At 52.0% G+C, this 21,688-nt stretch overlaps 1 protein-coding gene and 1 long non-coding RNA gene across 4 annotated transcripts in view; one reads left to right on the top strand and one right to left on the bottom strand.

The window, feature by feature from the left end:
• Positions 1-1,319, bottom strand: LOC122466524. Its single transcript, XR_006292121.1, has 3 exons — positions 1,298-1,319; positions 641-713; positions 1-201 (listed from the first exon to the last, which is right to left on the bottom strand). It is a non-coding gene; the product is annotated as an uncharacterized LOC122466524 (long non-coding RNA).
• A 1,308-nt stretch (positions 1,320-2,627) lies between these two features.
• The window catches only part of CELSR3 (cadherin EGF LAG seven-pass G-type receptor 3), a 69,742-nt gene continuing 50,681 nt past the window's right edge, over positions 2,628-21,688 (top strand). For all 3 annotated transcript variants that reach the window (XM_043551738.1, XM_043551739.1, XM_043551740.1), the window contains exon 1: positions 2,628-6,010. In XM_043551738.1, coding sequence (XP_043407673.1) covers positions 2,713-6,010 — 3,298 coding nt within the window. In that variant the 5' untranslated portion in view covers positions 2,628-2,712. The remainder of the gene's footprint in view (positions 6,011-21,688) is intronic.

Here is a 21,688-nt window from a genome sequence, read left to right as displayed (position 1 = left end):
CTGTAGAGATGCGCTCTCTGATCACTCATCTTCTGTGTACTGTTGGGTCCGAGTCTTTAGGCTGCAATTGATGGAGTAATCTCAGACTCATAAAAGCCAGAACTGGTCAGCCCTGTTACATCATCCAGTTCCTCTCCCAAGGGCCAAGGAAGCAGCGTTCCAATTATCAATTTTCTCATGTTTTCTCCAGGATTTAGAATGCTAAATTTAATCAAAAAAGGCAAAGATGCAGGTCAGAGCTTGTGTACACCACCTCTTCTCATTTCCATCTACTCCCTGGCTGTGAAATTCACTGAGCAAATTTTATGGCAGTATCAACGCTCTGTGAAGTACACACTATGGCCAGCCTACCTCTGCTGCTGCTTCCGGGGAAGGGGCAAAAGAGCTGGACAGACAGAACAGGCACGAAGCAAGGAGAAAATAAGCGGTGATGAGAAATGCAACCGCGAGACAGTGTGAATATGTCCTGCAACAGCTATTTCCTGCTTGTGCATTTTAGTTCAAAAAGGGAGATGCTGGAGTGGGAGTTAATTTGTCTGATACATGAAACGTGCAAGTTGGGGAAGATGTGCTATGCTGCCTAGGAGCAGAGGTAGAGGCTTTACGTGGATTAGTATGTCCAGTTGCCTGGCCATCCTACCTGCTCCGGTCTGTTGTGGGAGGGGAGGCAGCACCCTGTGGACTACTTGGCCCTTGTCTTATATCAGCTACTGCTGGAGAGGCAGGGAAGGGGGAGGAGGAAGGGAAGGGAGCAAGGGGGAGAGAAGGGAGACACACGTGAGACAAAGGGAGAGTAGGCAAGAAGCAGAAACGGGCCGGGGGCTTAACCCGTTATAGTCATTCATGCACCATTCCCCTACCACAGTCATAGCACCCTGCCCTGCTCCCAGCACCCAAATACGCCCCCCACTCCTCTGACCAGCTCCTTCCAGCGCCCCCCTCCCATATCAGCTCCCCTCACCTACCGGCACCCCAGCCCCTTCCCCACAAACCTTTCCCCCCTGGCACCCCGACACCTTCCCCACAGCCCTTCCCCCCACACTTACAACACTCCCCCGTTCCTCACAGCCCTTCCCCCACACCCACCAGCACCCCGACCCATTCCCCAGAGCCCCTCCCCCACCGGCACCCCAACCCCTTCCCCACAGCCCCTCCCCCCACCGGCACCCCGACCCTTTCCCCACAGCCCTTCCCCCACACCCACAACACCCCCCGTTCCCCACAGCCCTCCCCTTCCCCCTTCCCGCCCTGCCAGCTGCGCGCAGCCCCCTCCCAAGTGAAACGCGCCATGCAGCACCCTGGCCAGCTCCGCCCGCGTCTCTCCCGCCCCCTCCCCTCCCCCCGCCAGCCCACAGTGAAGATGGCGGCGGCTGCCGCCTGCGCCGGGCGGGCGCTACCACTGCGGGGCGGCGGGAGGGGAGCGGGAGGGCGGAGCGGACCATCGGGGCAGCCGGGAGCCATGTTGGGGCTGCGGGAGGAGGCGATGCCGCCGCCGCGGAGCAGCCCGGCCCGCGCAGGAGGCAGCCGCCGCCTGTAGATGGTGGCGGGGCGGCGGGGGGCAGAGCCAGAGGCGGAGCGGAGCCGAGGGAGCGCTAGGGCCGGGCGCCCGCGGGCGGGGAGGGGGCCGGGGGGAACATGGCTGAGCCGCTGTCGCCGCTGCCGGGACCGAGCCGCCGGGGGCGGCTGCTGCTGCTGCTGCTTCTCCTGCTCCCTTTGTTCCCCCTCGGCCGGGGGGAGCGGGGAGCCGAGGGGCCCGGGGGCTGCGCCCGGCGCGGGGAGCGGGGACCCGGGGAGAGCCGGGAGCAGGAGGGGCCGAGCAGGGGGCTGGCGTGCGCGGGGGGCCGCTGGCCGGGCTTAGTCCTCCTGGGTGGGCTGCGCGGAGCCGGCTCGGCCGCCGGGGGCTCGGCCGTGGGCAGGGGGTGTCGCTGCGGCTGCCCCCTCCCGCGGGCGGGGGGTCGGAGGGGAGCCCTGCCCGGGAAGCCGCGGTGGGGCAGGGGGGACCCCCGAGCTGGCTCGGGGCCCCCGCTGTGGGGCACGAAGAGGACTCCACGCCCGGCAGCTGCCCAGGGGGAGCGGGCCGGCGGCTCCCCCTGCTTGTGGATTATAAACGCCCCGGCGCTGGCCCCGGAGCCGCCGGGCCTGGCCCGGGAGGGCGCTGGGCAGCCCCGCACCCAGAGCCCCGGCGGCTGGGCAGCAGCGCCGAGCCACGGCTGCAGGACTAGCGGGAAAGGCTGCACCGAGCCGCCGTGGCACCAAGGCAGGGAGCCGGCCGAGCAGCCAGGGAGCGGGGCGGGTCCGGAGAGCCCAGGCACCTTCGTCTCCCTCGGGACCGACAGCAGCGGGGCCCGGAGCCCCGGGGAGGAGGCGAGCGGACAGCAGCGGGGCCGGGACAATGGGGCTGGCTCCCTGGACAGTGCGGGCGGCCAGAGGGACAGAGCCTGCTGCGGCTGTGCGAGCCAGAGCCCCCTGCGCCCTGCCCCAGGGGCCCCGAGCTCCCCCGGGGGCTGGCTGAGCGCGGCGGGCGCAGGGCCCTCCCTGCACGGCGAGCGGCTGTGCGTAAAGCAAGTGTCCAGGCACCAGCCCAGTCCCGGCGCGTACAACTGCACGGATCCCTGGCAGCTGGAAATCTGGGAGTCCCTGGCCCCGGGGGCGAGGCCCCGGCACCCGGAGAGGTACCCGCCGGCCTCGGAGAGCCGCTCCTGGTTTGCAAAGATGCAGCTGAGGCCGCCACCGTGCCGCCGCGGCCGCTCGCACCTCAGTGAGTGGCTGACCCTAGTGACCTGTCTTCAGCGGTGTGCAGGGAGACAGCCGCCCGGCCGGCGCGCAGGCGAGCGCTGGGGAGCCAGCCCGGACCATACTGTGCGGTTGGAGAAGGATACGGAAGGGCAGGCGCAGGCCGGGGAGTTGGAAGAGGCCGTTTCAGCACCACCTGCACCCGGGACAGCTCCCAGAGCGACCCGAGGACTCGATCCAGCCCGCGCTCCGCCCACGCCGCACAGAAAGCAGGATCGCTGTCTGTTTTTTCACCTGTTTGATTCCACCAAAGGCTGTTTACAAACTCTTTGCTTTGCCGTGGACTTTGGGAGCCAGTCAGCCCTGGAGCTCTTTGCTCACCTGCCAGTAAAGCCTAGTCCAGCTGTGCAGCTTGATCTACCACATTATCCGCCTGTCAAGCAAAGGAGGAGGCGAGAGAGTGCATTCCTACCATTATTAAGGACTAGCAGGGCAGCCAACCGCCACCCCCACTTCCCTCAGTATAATTACCAGGTTCAGGTGGCTGAAAACCAGCCTCCAGGGACTCCTGTGATAACTATGGCAGCACAAGACCTCGATTCAGGGGAGGCTGGGAAGCTGGTCTACTCCATGGATGCCCTGATGAACAGCAGGTCCATGGAGCTGTTTAGCATTGACCCCAAGAATGGTCTCATCACCACCACCAAAGCTTTGGATAGAGAGACTATGGACCTGCACTATTTCCGGGTTACTGCTGTGGATCATGGGGTCCCCCGTCTTTCTGCTACCACCATGATTGCTGTAACTGTTGCTGACCGAAATGATCATGATCCTGTTTTTGAGCAGAGTGAGTACAGAGAGACTATTAGGGAAAATGTAGAAGAAGGCTACCCTATCTTACAGCTGAGGGCCACGGATGTGGACTCCCCACACAATGCAAACATCAGGTATCGATTTGTGAATGAGCAAGCAGCCCACTCTGTCTTTGAGATAGATCCCAGGTCAGGTCTGATCACCACCAGCGGGCAAGTGGACAGAGAGAAAATGGAGAAATATTCTTTGGTGGTGGAGGCAAATGACCAGGGTAAGGAGCCTGGGCCCAGATCTGCCACAGTTAAAGTCTATATCACAGTTCTGGATGAGAATGACAATTCCCCTCAGTTCAGTGAAAAACGCTACATCGTCCAGGTGAGAGAGGATATAAGACCCCATACAGAAATCTTGCGAGTTACTGCCACTGACGTGGACAAAGACAATAATGCTTTAGTCCATTATAACATCATCAGTGGGAACAGCAGAGGCCAGTTCTCCATTGACAGTGTGACTGGGGAAATACAGGTGGTGGCACCTTTGGATTTTGAGGTTGAACGTGAATATGCCCTGAGGATACGTGCTCAGGATGCAGGGCGCCCTCCTTTGTCTAACAACACTGGCATGGCCAGCATCCAAGTAGTGGACATTAATGATCATGCCCCAATCTTTGTCAGCACCCCCTTTCAAATCTCTGTCCTGGAAAATGCCCCCCTTGGCCATTCAGTGATCCACATCCAGGCAGTGGATGCAGATTACGGGGAGAACTCTCGTCTGGAATATAAACTAACTGGGGTCTCAGCTGACACCCCTTTTGTGGTGAACAGCGCCACTGGGTGGATCACAGTGAGTGGCCCCTTGGACCGTGAGTCAGTGGAGCACTATTTCTTTGGGGTAGAGGCTCGGGACCATGGCTCTCCATCCTTATCTGCCTCCGCTAGTGTCACCATCACTGTCATGGATGTGAATGACAATCGACCTGAATTCACCCAAAAGGAGTATTTCATCCGGCTAAATGAGGATGCTGCTGTGGGGACCAGTGTTCTCAGTGTCACAGCAATCGACAGGGATGTGAACAGTGCCATAAGCTACCAGATAACTGGGGGGAACACCCGGAACCGCTTCTCTATCAGTACTCAGGGAGGAGTGGGGCTGATCACTCTCTCTCTACCCTTGGACTACAAGCAAGAGAGGCGTTATGTGCTTACAGTGACTGCCTCTGACCGGACACTGCATGACAACTGTCACATTCATATCAACATCACTGATGCCAACACCCATCGGCCTGTGTTCCAGAGTGCCCACTATTCAGTGAGTGTCAATGAGGACCGTCCTGTGGGCAGCACTGTGGTGGTCATCAGTGCCACCGATGATGATGTGGGGGAAAATGCCAGGATCACTTATTACCTAGAGGACAATATTCCTCAGTTTCGTATTGATGCGGACTCTGGTGCCATCACATTGCAGGCAGAGCTGGACTATGAAGACCAGGTCACCTACACCTTGGCCATCACTGCCAAAGATAATGGGATCCCTCAGAAAGCGGACACCACCTATGTAGAAATCATGGTGAATGATGTAAATGACAACGCCCCTCAGTTTGTCAGTGCTCACTATCAAGGCATTATATCGGAGGATGCCCCTCCATTCACCAGTGTGCTCCAGATCTCTGCCACCGACCGCGATGCCCACACCAATGGGCGGGTACAATACACCTTCCAGAATGGGGAGGATGGGGATGGGGATTTTACCATAGAGCCCACCTCTGGGATTATCCGTACTGTCCGCAGGCTGGACCGAGAGAGTGTCCCAGTCTATGAGCTGACTGCCTATGCTGTGGACAGGGGGGTCCCCGCGCAAAGAACCCCAGTCAACATTCAAGTCACTGTTCAAGATGTGAATGACAATGCCCCTGTTTTCCCAGCTGAAGAGTTTGAGGTTTTGGTGAAGGAGAACAGCATTGTGGGCTCTGTGGTGGCCCAGATCACAGCCATTGACCCAGATGAGGGACCTAATGCCCAGATTATGTATCAGATTGTGGAAGGCAACATCCCTGAGATCTTCCAGATGGACATATTTTCTGGGGAGCTCACTGCCTTGATTGACCTGGATTATGAGACAAAGCCCGAGTATGTAATTGTGGTCCAGGCAACGTCTGCCCCCCTGGTCAGCAGAGCCACAGTCCACATCAAACTCATTGACCAGAATGACAATAGCCCTGTCCTCAGGAACTTCCAGATCCTCTTCAACAACTACATTTCCAACAGGTCCAACACCTTCCCTTCGGGGGTCATAGGGAAGATCCCGGCTTATGACCCAGATGTGTCCGACAGGCTCTTCTACACTTTTGAACGGGGCAATGAGCTGCACTTGTTGATTGTAAATCAGTCAAGTGGTGAGCTGAGGCTGAGCCGTAAGCTGGACAATAATCGTCCCCTGGTGGCCTCCATGCTGGTGACGGTCACAGGTAAGATATTTAAACTCTTTGGATGACTGTGATAGTGTAAACATTTCCTAGAGATGTTCAGGTGGTTCCAGGTTGGAGACTCCAACATGTATCTTGTGGTGCTGAGTTTTCAGCATTTGGGCCATTATTTTACATAAAATCTGAAAAAATAAAATAAAATAAAATAAATGTGGGTATGATAGTATCCATACTACTGGAGCATCTTGAAAAGCGTTTGAAATGTTAGGATGACAATGCTGTATAACAGCTAAGTGTTGTTATTTAGCTAGAAGATCAGTTCGTTATAGCTTTAAGCATGAGGTGCTTTCTCTAGTAAATGCTGGTATTTGTGATACACTGCATAGGATGCTGGCTTGGGAAGCACACTGCTTTTCCTGGTGCCTGAACAGACTGCTCCTGCTGGTTCCTAGAGGCTGCTGACCCAGGGGCTGAATGTGCCATCTCTGTTTTGCTTTGAGCCCCTCCTAATTCAGAGAGTGAGCCATTCCCATCCTTCAGGGCCTGAGCATGCTCTTGCCACTGTGTTCTCAGCCTTTGCTGATTCAGGGAGTGAGGGACCAAGCTTGGGTCTCAAACTCAGCCCCTTAAAAAATCTTTTTCAAATGTTTGCTGTTACCATTCCCCTTTTTGTCTTCAACTCCCTTTTTGTTCTCCCCACCCTTCCAAAAATAGTTCACGTTTCAAAATTCTGGTTTGGGAATATTAATACTACAAATATTTAGGGCTACATTTCAAAAGCAGCTTCTACAATTTTGAATTCATTTTTTGGAGTCCAAGTTATTGCTTGCACAGAAATTGGGTGTAAAAGATCGCACGCACAGTTTTAGAAGAGAGGTTTCAAATGTATCCCCTAAATTGTCAGTGTAGGCCCTTGTGTGATGTGTATCCCCTATATTAATGTGTGTATCCATACTCACCTCCCCTGTGACATAGAGAGTTACTGTTATCCCCACTTTACAGATGTGGATCAGAGGCACAGATGGATTAAGTGACTTGCCCGAGGTCACACAGGAAACTGATGGCAGAACCAAATTTGAATGTAGATCTTGTGAGTCCCAGTCCTTTGCCTTTACCACAAGACCATCCTTCCTGCCTTGTAGAGGCTGTTTCTTGAAATACCAAATAACCTCCGTGTGACTTGTAGAAGGAGGTGGGGGAGGTGTCCATTTGGAGGGTATCAGTGACACAGGCTAAGTTATGTAGCTGTGCCTAGGGAGGCTTACATTATTCATGACTTTCCACAGATCCTCACCTTCCATCTATCCCTTCCTCCTCCTTCCCCCACCCTACCAGCTCATTTAGTGAGTGAGCTTGGAAAATAAGGCCCTTGTTCCTTTCAAAAGATGGAGTATGGGCTTTAAATGGTGATATGTTCAGTCCAGCCCAGCGTACTCAGCTCCAGCGCCTCACTAGATTGAGGTTCTTTAGGGGTTAATTGTAACTGCAGGGCAGGGTAATATCATATTCAGACACACACATGCACAGGCTGATTACTAGAGATGGGGGGAGCCATGCTGACCTTTCTTGCTTCTGCCAGAGTATGTTTATGCAGGCTCTGCCTCCTAACACACTTAACCCTGCACAAAGGCAGGGGGAAATCACATTTCAAGGCCTTGCACTAAACTACCTTAGAACAACAAGGCTCTTGAAATTACCATGTAATTATTTTCCAGTGGAAGTGAGGCTAGAAAAAGCTAAGCTCACAGTGGCGAGAAGGATAAGAAAGGAAGCCCAGTCTTGCAGAAGGGGAGCAGAATGGAAAATGTGCCTTTTGTTGGTTTTGGTGGGCACTAGGGGTGTTTAGGTTTGGACCCTGCTTGTAAGAATATCACCTTCCTGTAGCCCTGGCATTTTTTATTATTCTGTTATTTACTGAGCACCATCCATGCACTTTATAAACATATAGTGATGGAAGGCCCAAAGCTCACAGTCAGAATCAACACAAAATTATAGTGACATCTAAAGAAAGGGCTAGGGGCATTTTGCAGATTAAAATGAACTTAAATTAAGATTTGATTACACTGTTCATTTCTATACAGTGCAATCTTAAAGCTACTGTACCAAAATGAACTTCCTTCTGTAACTCAAGTGCATTCATTTCTGAAGATCCACAGCAATAAAAGCACATTGGTAAGATACCCAGAGCTATTATCATATAACAGACCAAGAACATTCCCAGTGTGGGAGAAGCTTTCATTGCTCTGCGTGGGTTTTTGGTCTCTTTCGTAAAATGCTAGAGGGCTACAGCCTGGAAGGAAGGCTCGAATGTAGCAGTACACTAAAGAATAGATTACCACTACACTGAATATATGAATATATGAAACAGAATATACCAAGTGCCTGTTCAGTCTCCATCTCTGTTTGGCTGCCAGCTGTATTTGTTATCTACTAGGATCGTGTCATTGGTAGGGTTAATATGGCGTGAGGAGGAAGGGAAGACTGTGATAGTACTAAAACAATATTATTCCACAGGGACTGAAATAACAAAACCACTGATAGGCAGCAAAAACAATAGACTTCTTTGGCTCAGAGGCATAAAGTGTTTGAGTTGGAGTGGCAGGTCTCAAAGGGAAACATACAGGAGTTTCCTGAGGGTGATTGGATGGATCCCCCTATAATCCCTCTGAAAGAACCAATGTCAGACCTACACTCTGTCCAAAGAAGGCTGGATGCAGCTCCCAATGGAGCCAATCATCATTAGTGTTCTCTGTGCATAAAACCCACTTTGGGGTTATTGCATCTTCATTTTAAGCATCTGCCACTGTTGAGCCAGGATACTGGATTAGATGAGCCATTGGTCTGACCTGGTATGGCAAGTCCTATGGCAGGCATCACTGCGTGAGCCTTTTCCTCAGAAGTGACAAGATCAAACCCACCATGCACAATAGCTAACTAGTTCATGGCAGCTAGCATTTTGCATGAAACTTTGTCTCATCAGTGCTTGAAATCTTTCACAGTGGGTATCAATGCACAAAACCTTCCACATCCTGGCAGGTGGTGAGAGTGCATGCCCAACTCAAACCAAAATGGGTTGCACTTCGGAGTCCGACTGTAGCAGTTGTTGCCCCTCCCAGACAGCTCTGGTGACTAGTCTTTACCAAGTGACCAGGAGCCTGAGAACTTGCAGCTGTCATCCGTGCCTCTGTTACTCCAGACTGCACAATTGTAATATGCTCTATTTAGGGCTACCTCTGAAGTCCACCCTGAAATGCCAGCTAGTTCAGTATGCAGGGCCTGGGTGGCTCACAATGAGTACATAACATTGCTCGTTCACATCTCTGAATTAGACTCCTGTTTGCTTCTCGGTGCCATTCAAGGTGGTGGTGATGCTCTTTAAAGCTCGGAAAGGTCTGGGAACCAGTTATCTAAGGTGCCTCTTACCTTATACTTCACCACGGCATTTAAGATCAAATGGGGTGCATTTGTTGTCAGATCCTTAGTTTAAACACTGAGTCAAATCCCTCTATTGAAGTCAATGAAGTTACCATAGGGCTGAATTTGTCCTCCATTGTTTGTTGCCAAGTTTTTCTCTGGAGAGGCCCTGCTTTTGGAACTTGCTCCCCTTGCAGGTCCATTATTAGTAACCTTTAGGGCATGGCACAACACACACTTATTTAGGTTAGGTGTTAAGTAACAGTTTGGCGGTGTCCTTGGATGTTATGTTTTAATCTCCATATTTAAAGCTGCCAAGGCAAGAGGCCCTGTAATTAATTTAGTGATAATACACTCTGCAAGTTAAATTTGACCAGATTCACAAGATCTCACAATTCCCCCAAATTATATATATCATGAACTTGAAAGAGCTGCTGATGCCTCCTGGAAAACAGAGAGGAACATTTACCTCAGAAACAATTATCTCTTAGTTTCTCTTTCCTTTCATGCCTTACTCCTAAAGACATTTTCATAAAAAACACCAAGATCTTTCCAATACAGGCATCTCTCTTGCTCCTTATTCCCAAATGTGAATGTTGTGAATCTTTATTTGTGATGGCATCATCATCTCTTAGGCAACTGATTGTGAGGATACAAACAGGATTATGACATGAGATGGGGAAAGAAACATCAGAGGCTGCTGAGCTCCTAAAAGACAAAGGTCCCAGAGGACATACAGAAAAGCTGGTGTTCAGGGAGAATTGTTTCTGAATAAAATGTTTTCTATGAGGCATTGATTCCTCTGTATCTTTGATTTATGGGGCTTGGTGATTGAAGCGTTAGGAAAAACAACAGTAAGATTGTATATTCTGCATCCCTCGCTGTTTCTGCTTGGCATGGCATTGGGCACCAGAAAAAGAGACATTAAGCTATCATTGGGGGAAAGGGACTACTGAGACATTCAGGCTTGAGTATTAACCATAAACTGGGATATCCTGAATTGAACTTGTTCCCTGTACTTTGGAGATGGGCTTCAAGTGTGCAGCACTAGTCTCTGATGGCTGCTTCGTCAGGCAGCATTTGTCATGAGCAGATGTAATTGTGTCATAATGTAGCATCTAGTGATGTTCACTCTGGGGTCAGAGGTTTGAATGTGATTGGTGGTTGGCTTTCTGCTAGGTCCGCTGGCTTTCACTTACCCAGTATCTTTAACAGTATAGTGCCTACAGCTTCCACCATGGATGGACCCAAACCTACTGTTATGGAGGTGTTCTCTGGCGGAGAGGGACACAAAGCCTCTGCACAGCTCTCACACACTAATGGTCTCTGCTCCAGGGTGCTGAATGACACAGCAAAGTGTGTATATGTGGGCGGGGGGAGAAACCAAGGGAGCCCCAAGGCTTTGAGAAATGAAGAGGCCGCAGTGTGACTGAAGAGGAGATAAAGATGCTAGGCTGCTTTAGCAAGTCTGGCCATGCTGCTCTGCTCCTTTCTTCCCTCTCCTCTTCAGAGGGTGTTTTACAGAATGTGACTGCAATTTTGTCTTCCGTTCTCAGGCCATTAACTCAAGAGCAGCCTCTGAGACCTCACAGCCTCTCTTCACTTGCAAAGTTAGCCTGGGATGGTCCATCATAATGCAGCACTGGGTACCTCATGGACTGAAACAAGGCCAGGCTGGTAAATGAATGAAGAAGAACCCTCTGGGACCCCCATCAAATGAGATCTAATCATCTCAACCTGTCTGAAAGGAGAAAGAGCGGTGTAGGTGTGGGACAGGGATAGGAGGTGGTGCAGCTTGGAAGAAGAATGGGAAGTGAGGAGCTGACAACTGATTCCTCTCAGGCCATATAGATGGGTATCTCCTCTGGGAGTAGGTGGGTGGAGTGGGTGGCTGAGCAGCTTTCCAGCTGTATAGCTGGCTCTCCCTTGGGTAAGTGAGAGAGACAAGGAGGGTGAGGTAATATCTTTTATTGGACCAACTTCTGTTGGTGAGAGAGACAAGTGTTCAAGCTACACGGAGCTCCTCTTGGAAAGCTTGTCTCTTTCACCAACAGAAGTTGGTCCAATGAAAAATATTACCTCACCCCGCCTCGTCTCTCTAATATCCTGGGACCAACCCATCTACAAGAAAACTGCAAACACCTGGGACATTCAGGCATGCAGGCCTATCCAGGGCCCCTGTTCTCTGAGGATAGTTGGGCTTATCCTGAGGGGGTGGAGCACTTTGATCTGCTCCCTCAGTCTCTATAGCTCTATACCTCTCCAGCTTTGTACGTGGTTATTGTAAACCTCAATTCAATGCAAAAGTAGCAATCCCTCCTCCCTGCTGCTGAACCTGGGTGTGCCCTGAGGCTGGAAACTCTCTTTCCCGCCTCTCCTGCTACCTTCCCTGTGGGCAAGTTTCCAGGACACATCTCTTTGTAGGACATGAATAGTCGCCAATATCTGGCTCTCCATCCATTCACCAGGGCCGGAGTTAATCAGAATGGCTGAGGAGTCTGTGATTAAATGGTTCCCAGGGGTGTTAGTGCCTCCAGTCAGCTTTGGGGTTTCTTTGTTTTTTTGGAGGGTCATTCCCTGAGCCATCTGCGTCCCCTTAACGTGGCAGGGACAGGGAGGCCAGGCAAAGGCCTGAGCTCCACCACAGGCAGCACTGTCAGTGGGATGCATTGTGTTTTGCAGACAGTGAATACTGAACAGCCCACATGGGGTCACTTGGACTAGCCCCCCCTCCCCCCCCCCTTGTGTAAAGTAGGGGCTGGGTGGTATGTTACAATGAACAGATCTTCAGGCTGGTGCAAGCCAGGAATGCATTGTCAAGGCCTGTTGGAGTCTCTATCACAGCTTCGTGCTTCAGAAGCACCATCTATGGTCTGGATTCTGGTATCGCTTGTCATCAGACGTGAAATGAGTTTGCCAGTCTCAGAGTCATCCCTAGTCTGCTGCACTAATATGGCACAAGACCATTCTGTGAGGACAGGGGGAAATAGGGGATCCTCCAGAAATCTGGTCTCAGGCACATTCCATTTGTGGGGAAGTGCCCCTCGGAATGACCATCCCAGCACTTGGGTGAGAAGGGTTGATTCTACACAGTCCAAACTGTCACATTACCGGGATCCCCTTTCATTGAGTCTGAGTTCCCCTCAGGAGACATCAGGGCTGCTTTTTCATCTCCCAGGTCTCCAGAGACGAGGGAAGTCCTGAGATGAGTCCAACGCTGGCTGCCCCACTAGCTCAGTTATCATTTCTGTAGCACGGGACACATGCAGGGCACTTCACACCGGGTCAGATATGCTAAGCAGAAACATAGGAGCAGCTGCTGGGCAGCCGCTGCACCACGTGGGGAATTCCCTGTTTCATCACAGCTTCTGGACCCACTGGGTCGATCAATCTGAGGTGTTGACAGTTCTGCTGTCTAATGCTGGATAGACGCGTCATCCCTTCCTCCCCAGGCACACATCAGCCACTGGGAGAGCCACTGGGAGAGAGCTCACTGCTCCCTGAGCACATGAGCATTATTTAAGAGGCAGTGAAGGCTTGAGGGGGGTGCAGAGATCTGTGGACATCAGGTGTAGAATGATGGAAGGGGGCCCAAGCAGCATACTTGGGGGTTGGGCAGAAGCCCCTTGTTTCTCCCTCCTTAGGCTCTTTCTGCCTGGGAGTGCTGATGCAGCTACAGTGACTTTTGTTGCCTCTCCCTTCCCATGTCTCTCTGCCTCCTACTCATCATAGCCTGAAGGCAGCAGTTCAGGGCTCAAATACAGGGCAGTGGGGATGAGGGGCATATCCCAAGTCTAGCCAGCAGCATCTGAATGGGGATGGAGAACTTGTTTCCTTCATCCAAAGGCTTCTCTAGACAGGTGCTAATTGTGCTTCCCAGCCTCAGGGCAGACGAGGCCAAAGCCAAGACACCCAGCCCGCTGCCTCCAGTCCAGCATGTCACCTTCTCACTGCTCAGAGGTTCTGCTGCCAGTCATTCTCCTGTCTGACCCAGAACTCAGACCCACGTCAGCTAAGCTCTAACAGCCATAAATCTGGTACACACCCCCTGCCTATTGATTGGCACCGAACACCGTGTGAGCATAGTGAAGGGTGCTCCTCTGTCTATGGGTGGGAGCCAACTGGGACGGAACCAACCAAACACACACATTGTACTTGCAATTACTGGAAAAGAAAATGAACAAGGAAAGAGGAGGCAACGGGCCTGCAGTGCACAGTCTCAAATCTCCTCCCTTCCTCCAGACAGTGGGCTGCAATGCAAGGTCCTAACAACCTCCCTCTCACGTGGACAAAGAGGCTGCCATGCTGGGACCCCAGCCCCTCCTGATTCTGACAAGGGTACTATAGGGGATTTCAAAATCAGTGCTAGAGCAACAACCTCCCTGGAAAGCTGATTGACGAAGCTGAGCAGAAAGGGCCAAAGGGCTGCTGTTTATTTGGAGACCTTCATATCTAGGGCTTGTAAAAAATCCCATTCAACATTTCCCCTCTGCCTGGCACCATGCATCCCCACGTGCCTGTGACAGAGTGCTAGGAGCCTAGAACCCAGGGTACGGCTACACTGCAAAATAACCCTGCAGCAGCAAGTCTCGGAGCCCAGGTCAACTGACTTGGGCTCGTGCTACAGGGCTAAAAGCAGCAGTCAGTCCCACTCAGGCTGGAACCCAGGCTCTGAGACCCTCCCCCTTGCCAGGTTCCAGAGCCCAGGCTCCAGCATGAGCAGAATGCCTACCCTGCTAGACCATGAGCCCTAGGAGCCTGAATTAGTTGCCCCGGGCTCTGAGACTCACGGCTGCAGAGTGTTTTTTTTCAGCGTAGATGTCCCCTAAGCCAACGTACTAGCTACTTCCCTCAGGGAATGGATTTAATTGGGGAGGCTGGGTGCTCAATGACTTAATTAGGCAGCAGGCTGATGAGCTAATGAGAGCAATCAGCCTGTCAGCTGGGAACAGTTAAAGCACAGGAAGGATGGGTAAGGGAATACAGCAGGGTATGATCTTGCCCTCCCTCTCCCCCGGGTGGACTGAGAGGACGTGTACTTCTAATTGTATGTTGTTGCACAGGGCTGTACTGGTGGAGGGGACCTAATGAAAAGCACTGGTGTCTATAAACTCAAAAGCATGCAGCCTGTTTGTGGTGGTCTAAAGGGTAGAGAAAGCAGCCTGCTAGAGTGCCTCACCACCTCACTATCCTAAGTACCCCTGAAATGGCACAACCACCACCTTTGGGGTGGGGAGGAAGCAGTCAACATCCAGCACCTGCAGGGAAGAGGTATGGGGCAAATTTCAATTCTTCTGAAAGTTCCCAGGGATCTGTCTTGTCCGTACAGGACGAACGGGAGCTCAGCTTTCAGGGTCTGGTATGAAAAGACTCACTCGCTGTAGAGTGGGTGGTGCTCAGTTTACCCCAAAGGAGAGGAAGAGCTGGCATTTGGGTGTTTCACAGCCCTTGACCATTCCTCTAACTTCTGAGGTCTAGATTTCCAAGCTAGAATGATGGTCCTGTGGACTGAAGGCCTCTCTCCTACAGAGCAAAGCAGCGGTGGGGGAGGCTTCCCACCCACCACCTTCTGCCAACAGAGAGATGCCCTGTAACGATCAAAGCAGAGTTTATGCTCCAAGGCTTAGCCAGTCTTTGATTTCTCTGACAGATGTGCCCTTTGTGACTCAGATACCTGTCCACCAGTCCCCAAATCCATTTTACCCAGGGGCCACCAAACAGTCGTCCAATTCTGACAACTTCTTGTCACCGCATTCTTGTCTGGGATTCCAAGTCCACCCAACAAGCAGGAGGAGAGCACACATTCAGGACACCCAAATGGAGGGGCTCTTGGTTAGATCACATTGCCTCTCTCCCTGAGACCTAAGCAGGTAAAAAGCATCCTATTGGTAGTGGTTGGAGCCCGAGTTGTTTTCTGGCCTACGCCAGCCTGTGTTAACCTCTATTCATACTGGGCAGATGGCGATGGTTCCCTCCATTATCCCCACCGCCACCTCCTCTGCGTCAGATGGAGTCAGCAGTGGGGACTTCACAAGGAGAACTCAGGGGAGATTTTCTGCCTCAATTCCACATGAAATGTAACGAGTTGGATTTAAAATGAAAAGCAAGCCCCCAAGCCATGCACCAGGAGATTAGCTCCTAGGTGATTGCTATGGTGCTTCTCCCCCCACCACCCCATTACCCCCAGTCTTTCTCAGCCCTGTTTGAATCTTATCTCCAGAGCTCCAGTCTGTGAGGGAGGCTTCCACCGGAATTTTCAGGGTTGCAGAAAAGCAGTCACCTTTGAGAGCGAGAGAGAGAAAAGGGAGAAATTTCAATCTTTAAATCCTCCCAAGTGCTGAACTTCAAACGGGGCTGAGGAAATCAAAGAGCTGGCGTCTCGGCGCAGCAGCCCTGGAGAGAGCGAAACAATACAGAGAAGTTGCACAGGCAGCTCAGAGGCAGAGTGGGCCTGGTGGGGGCTGGAGGAGTGTTGCAGTGAAATGGGGAGCTTGGTACTTAAATACCTTGGCCCTTCATCTCCTGAGACCGAGCTTCCAGTTAGAGCTCAGGAGGGTTTGCAGCTCCCAGTGTTGCCAACGAACCTACAACCTCAACCTCCGATGTGGCCATTTGTGACAGATTGTGCTGGGCTCCGTGATTTGGAGCCTTTAACAGGGATTGGACTGAGTCCCCCAAACTCATTTCACTTGTGAGCGCAGTAAGATCTGACTGCAGCTGTCTAGTGGAGTGTCAGCCCTCTTGCGCATACCAGCAACAATGCCCATTGGTTGTATGTAATGCATGGAAGCCCAGGTTATGTCAGTGCTGCAGGAGATAGCAAATGCAATTATCTCCCATTCGCCAGGGCTGGCAGCACAGACACGGAGCGAGGTGCTGATAATATCTTCCTGCTGTGCTGTCCCTAGGATACAATGGCTCTGTCTGCACCAAGAACTGCCCGTGACCCTGGCTCTCCCTTTCACAAGGCCATGACATGAACAATGTGGGGGAGACCAGAAGGCCTTTTGGGTCCCCCCCAAACCTTCCACTGAGAACACAATGATGCTTCGCTGAGCAGGAGCATTTGGAGGGTGGAAAAGAGATTATTAATGTGAGTTTAAAAGCTCTGTGCACTTACACTAGTAATTAAGGCAGCTCCCCCCTTGGAAATGGTAGGAGCCATTCTGACTGTTGCATGCGGGCCGCATCTCGCCTTTGGTGTGGTGTCTTGCAAATGGAGCAGTTACACTGGCTGAGGATCCAGAGGTGCTTTGTTATAGCCGAGAGGAGCAGGCAGCATGGGTTATAGATAGGCAGAGTAGCTGCGAACTCATCTTTCAGTTTTCAGCTGCAGGAAAAAATATGAAAGGTGTATAAATAAAAGCACAAAGAGGGCGGAGATGTATGGGCCAGAGCGTAATGACTTGACTTCTTATTCTCCGGAAGCTCTTTTGCTGGAGAGAACCATTCCATCACAATCACGTTGTCCTGGGACTGCTGCTATCACAGGCCCTACTATTGTGCATGGGACACAGAAGAGGGAAAGGCTAGGAAGGAGCCCTCAGGGAAAAGGTAGAGCTCCTCTCTCCTCCAGGCCCTGCCACAGCTCTAGGGGTAGTGACACAGCAGGAAGCTGTGTGCAGAGAAACTGAGTCCTGTGTCTCTAGCAGGTTGGCTGTGCAGGAGAAAGTCCCTGCATCTCAGCTGTGTGATTGTGTGTGGTGAGGGGAGCTGAGGTTGTTGGGCTGGGCCACAATCCTTTGGGGGCACAAACTAATGATGCTGCAAACAGCAGCATCCCCTGGGAATCGGGAGTATCTGGGAAAAAGCAGGGCGGGTGGCTGCACCAGTCTGGGGAACAGGCTGCTGTGAGTTCAGCTTGAATGCATCAGTGCACTGTAGAAGACAGGGCCGTGAGGCCTGGCAGAATTGGGTTGATGGGCAGGTCTAGGAGGCTGCTGTCTGTGTGAGCTCAGACAGATCATCGTGCCAGCAACACTGAAACCTCCAAGGAGAGGTCAGTCACTGATGCATAGTCTATGTCTTCTTAGCACAGCTCGGGGATTGATAAGGATGTCATTGCTTGGGGGAGGGGGGGGGTGCATTCCAGCAGGACCACCCAGAGACCTCCCAGAGCCCTGAGTCCGTTTGCATCAGTTCTGGGATGGTTCTGTGTCCCCCTCTATCTGGGCTCTAGCATTTGCTAGGCACCGATATACTAACACCCTCCGCAAATGGTAACTCTTGGAAGAGGGACCTTCAGAGGAGTGTCCTGAGGGACCTGCAGCTTCTCGAGTTTAGGATATTGGCCTGCAGGTGCCCATGGCTGATTTAGCTCCTCTGAAAGGTCCAAAGGCACTATCAGAACGTGCCCCCCCAGTTGCTGTAGGGGCTCTCCAGGGCATGGAAGGAAGGTTAAGAAAAGGGACTGACAGTGCGTGGGGCTCCCCAGTGCTGCAGGAGCTCCCTGGTGGCCCACAGAAGGGTGAGTGGGAGGAGGGGAAGCAGTTGCAGAAGGTGGGGTTCCCTCCCAGACCATGTAAGTTGTCCTAGTCACAGTGGCACAGCCCCATAAATCCACTCGCATGTCTTCCCTTTTCCTGCTGAGATAAATGTTCCCTTTGAACCCTAAGCTATGTCATAAATCAGAGCTCCCCTCCCTTGTGTGTGCTGAGTCCCGAGCCTCAAGATATTCCTTGAACTTGGCACAAAAATGTTAACAATAGTGTGGATTAAAGATGCCCTGTGTTCCTGTGAAAGGGAATGTGTGAGGCCATTTCTGGTGGATCCATTTTCCTGTCAGACGCCAGGCCCAATCTTTCTGCAGCAGACAGGGAAAGAGTAATGCCCCTTTCAGGAAACCGATCAAGGCTCTTTCAAGTGGTGCTTTGCAGAGATGATCACACTGGCTCAGGAAGCGGAAAGGGAGGAGATCAGAGGGAAGGACGCTGGTTCTGAAGCCTTCAGGCCTTTTGTGTGGCTACAGGGGACCAGCTCCATCCGTTTCCCAGCCCCCTTCCTGTGTTAGCACTTTTAAGGGATATTGGGGTCGGAGGCAGGGTGGCTGAGCTTGGTTTCAGGTGCAAGTCACCTCCCCTGGTCCAGCAAGGTGCTGCTTTGGCATGAGTTGCTGCAGCCATTCTAAACACTGACGCTGGTGTGAATATTGGCTCACATGGGCCAGTCTTGTTGCTGAAGAAAGTTTGTTTTTAAATCCGGAGTTTCCCAGAATCTGTGTTGCATATGGTGCTGAATCTGATACCCGCATGCCCAGAGGAGAAGGTCAAACCACAGCCGCCCAGGGAGGAGGCAAGTGAGGAATAGCACCTTGTACGTGTGTAGCGTAAGTGCCAAATGGCACCAGGGCCGCTGTCTAGTAAGTCTGAAGACGGATCTTTCCATTAGATGGTGAATTGCAAGTTTTCCTATGATTATTAAAACATTCCTATAGCATTGTAAATTTCCTCACTGCCTCGCTGAGCATCAGCAGAGCACATGCCCTGCCCTGAAGAGCTTCCGGGCTCAAGAAGAGAAATATGCACAAGGGGCAGGAAGATGTGGGGGTTACTCATGAAGAGAAGAAGGGTCAGATTCATCCACAGTGTAACTCAGCTGACGTCACTAATGAGCGGGGCCTGAAGGGAGCAGGGGTTGTGGGAAGAAGCATCTTCCAGGAAAAGATTTGAAGGAGGAAAGGGATGGGCCCCTCAGTGGGTGTGGGGTGTGAGTGGGCTGGACTTGTGATCAAATGGGGCATTGGAATATTTCCTGACAAAGCCACTAATCAACATCATTAAACCACCCCCAACGAGCGGCGGTAGCTCTGTCAGAGGGGAGAGCATTTCTGTTGGTGGCACTTATGTCACTCAGAGGGGTGTTTTTTTCATACCCCTGAGCAATAGCAATTGTACTGACAAAAGTGCTAGTGTAGACATAACAGAAACCTACTTTTCCCTAGTTAGATCAGGAAAGGTTAAAAACAGCCATACCAGGGACCAGCAGGCTTAATACAGGGTAGGGTAGTTAGCAGGATGGAAAACTATAGCCCAGGGCACTCCTGATGAATAAAGAACCCATGGCATTTTCAGGGTGTTAGTCTCATTGTCCTGACAAAACCCCAGCTGGGTAATTATATTCTTCCATTCTATGGCTAAACCCTAACTTGGCCCTATCTACCTACCTTCCGACTCATCACCATAGTACCTAAGTTCTAAGCCCTTCCTGTGCTAAACTCTTGTGTGGTGTTGCTGGGAAGTGCTGCTGCATTCCACCCAAAGCTAGATGTGTTTTAGTGGTAGGGAAAGTGGAGTGATGCCGAGTCTAAAGTCGAGGGAAGCTCTGTGTCGGCTGCCAGCAGCAGCCTGGGCACCAGGGGGAAGAGGCAGCCAGCTCAGAATGCACAGTGTGTGGAAAGTGATCCCCACATGAATTGAATTCTGTGAAATAGTTGAAGCTTTGAAATGCCCTGTAGAAACCAGTTAATAACAATGGAGTAGTAACAGTATTAGTAGTAACAGTAAGAGCCTGCCTTGTGGCCTTATGTTCTCCTGTCTGCACTGCCATGCAGGCAGGCCCTGGGGGGTGGAGGGGGACAGTCTCTCACTGCCAGGGAGACTCCACGCCATCCCTGCTGGCCTTTGAAAGGAGTCCCATGCAGCCCATTGCCTTGATTGCACGTAGCTCACTGAGATCTGCGGCTTAGAGGAAGGGTCCCTCTCTACTGTCATTCCAGAGGAGGCAGGCTTGCCCCTGAGCATTTGGTGAGCTGATGGCTCTGAATCTGAAGTCATGGGGATGCTGAGTGTTAGCTGCTACTAGCCTGGACCCCAGGGGGAAGGGGCAGCCAGCTCAGCATGCTCCATGGATGTGCACAGAACTGTGCATGGAACAGGATCCCAGGGGCTGGAGTTTGTTTGCAAGAAAGATAAAGATAAAAGAGAATAAAACAATTCAAGTTGGGGAAGGAAGGAAGAGCAGAGTGAGATGGGGAGCAGATGATGAGGAGGAAGGAAGCAGTGAGACAGGCATAGAGCCTTTGAGACCCAGAAGAGAGGAAGGGGATGGGGAGGGAAAAGCAGACAGAATTAATTGTCAGAATACTAGTAGCCAAAACACATTGAAACCCTGTTATCTGCTCTTAGCTCCTGCCACCCCAGTGCTTGCTTACTCCTCAGACCCTCCCCCAGCTGTGCCCATGGCTAGCCAGCACTATTGCTTGCTCACTTTTCTGAGCACCCAATTTGCTCCCAAGTGTGCAAACATCCAAATCAAACAGAAGCTTAGTGGCAGACTCTGCACAGGTCCAATGTGTGCTGAGCACAGCAGGCATGCGTTCAGGTTGCCTCTGGTGCATACATTGTTTATATTGTGACGAAGCGGGACTGTTCTTAATGTTTCCTCTGAATAGTGTGGGGGTGCCTCAGTTTCCCCTAGGCAGTTCTTAAGTATCTAGGTGGTGGGGTAAGGGTGTATGATCACTGCAGAGCCCTAGAAGGCAGGTGTGTGCAGGGGTCTGGACACAGAGAATGGCCGACACCCTGTTTCCTGGCAACTGATGGTCTGGGCCCTTCCCCCCTGCAAGGTGAGAGCTAAAGTGTTGGAGAACAAAGGAATCAGGTGACCTCCTGGCCCGGGAAAGGAACAAAGCCCAGGGGAGGAGGGGCTGGAGGGAGTTTTCAGTTTGGGGCTGGCTGGGACATGGAGTGAAGTGCAGATGTGGTTGTCTGGCTCACTGCCCCCCAAAATGGACCGAGCTGAGGGGTCCTGTTCTCTGCACCTGCAAGCTCTGTTTTAGACCATGTTCCTGTCGTCTAATAAACCTCTTTTTTACTGGCTGGCTGAGAGTCACGTCTGACTGCGAAGTTGGGGTGCAGGACCCTCTGGCTTCCCCAGGAGCCCGCCTGGGTGCACTCGCTGTGGGAAGCGCACGGAGGGGCAGAGGATGCTGAATGCTCCGAAGTCAGACCCAGGAAGGTGGAAGCTGTGTGAGCTGTGTGTCCTGAAGACAGGCTGCTCACAGAAAGGAGACTGCCCCAGAGTCCTGACTGGCTTCATGGGGAGCAGTTCCAGAGCATCGCCCATTGACTCTGTGACATATATATATGGGCCTCATGTATTCTTTGATTCCATGTATTAAGTGGTGGCACAGAATCATGCTCCAGAATCTCAGCTATCATTTAAAAAAGAAAAAAATCTAGCCCTCATGGTAGCAAGGGAAGCCTTCCAAATGTGACCTGAACGTAATCAGTGCAGGAATGTCTGCCTGAGTCTGCAGAGTGCTGAAACAGTAACTCTGTAGTGGAAGTGCCCTCTGACTCTCAGTGG

The sequence above is a fragment of the Chelonia mydas genome, chromosome 7 (assembly GCF_015237465.2).
Source record: "Chelonia mydas isolate rCheMyd1 chromosome 7, rCheMyd1.pri.v2, whole genome shotgun sequence".
NCBI lineage: Eukaryota > Metazoa > Chordata > Testudines > Cheloniidae > Chelonia > Chelonia mydas.
The sequence above is the reverse complement of the archived record's forward strand: the minus strand, read 5'-3'. Positions and strand labels throughout refer to the sequence as shown.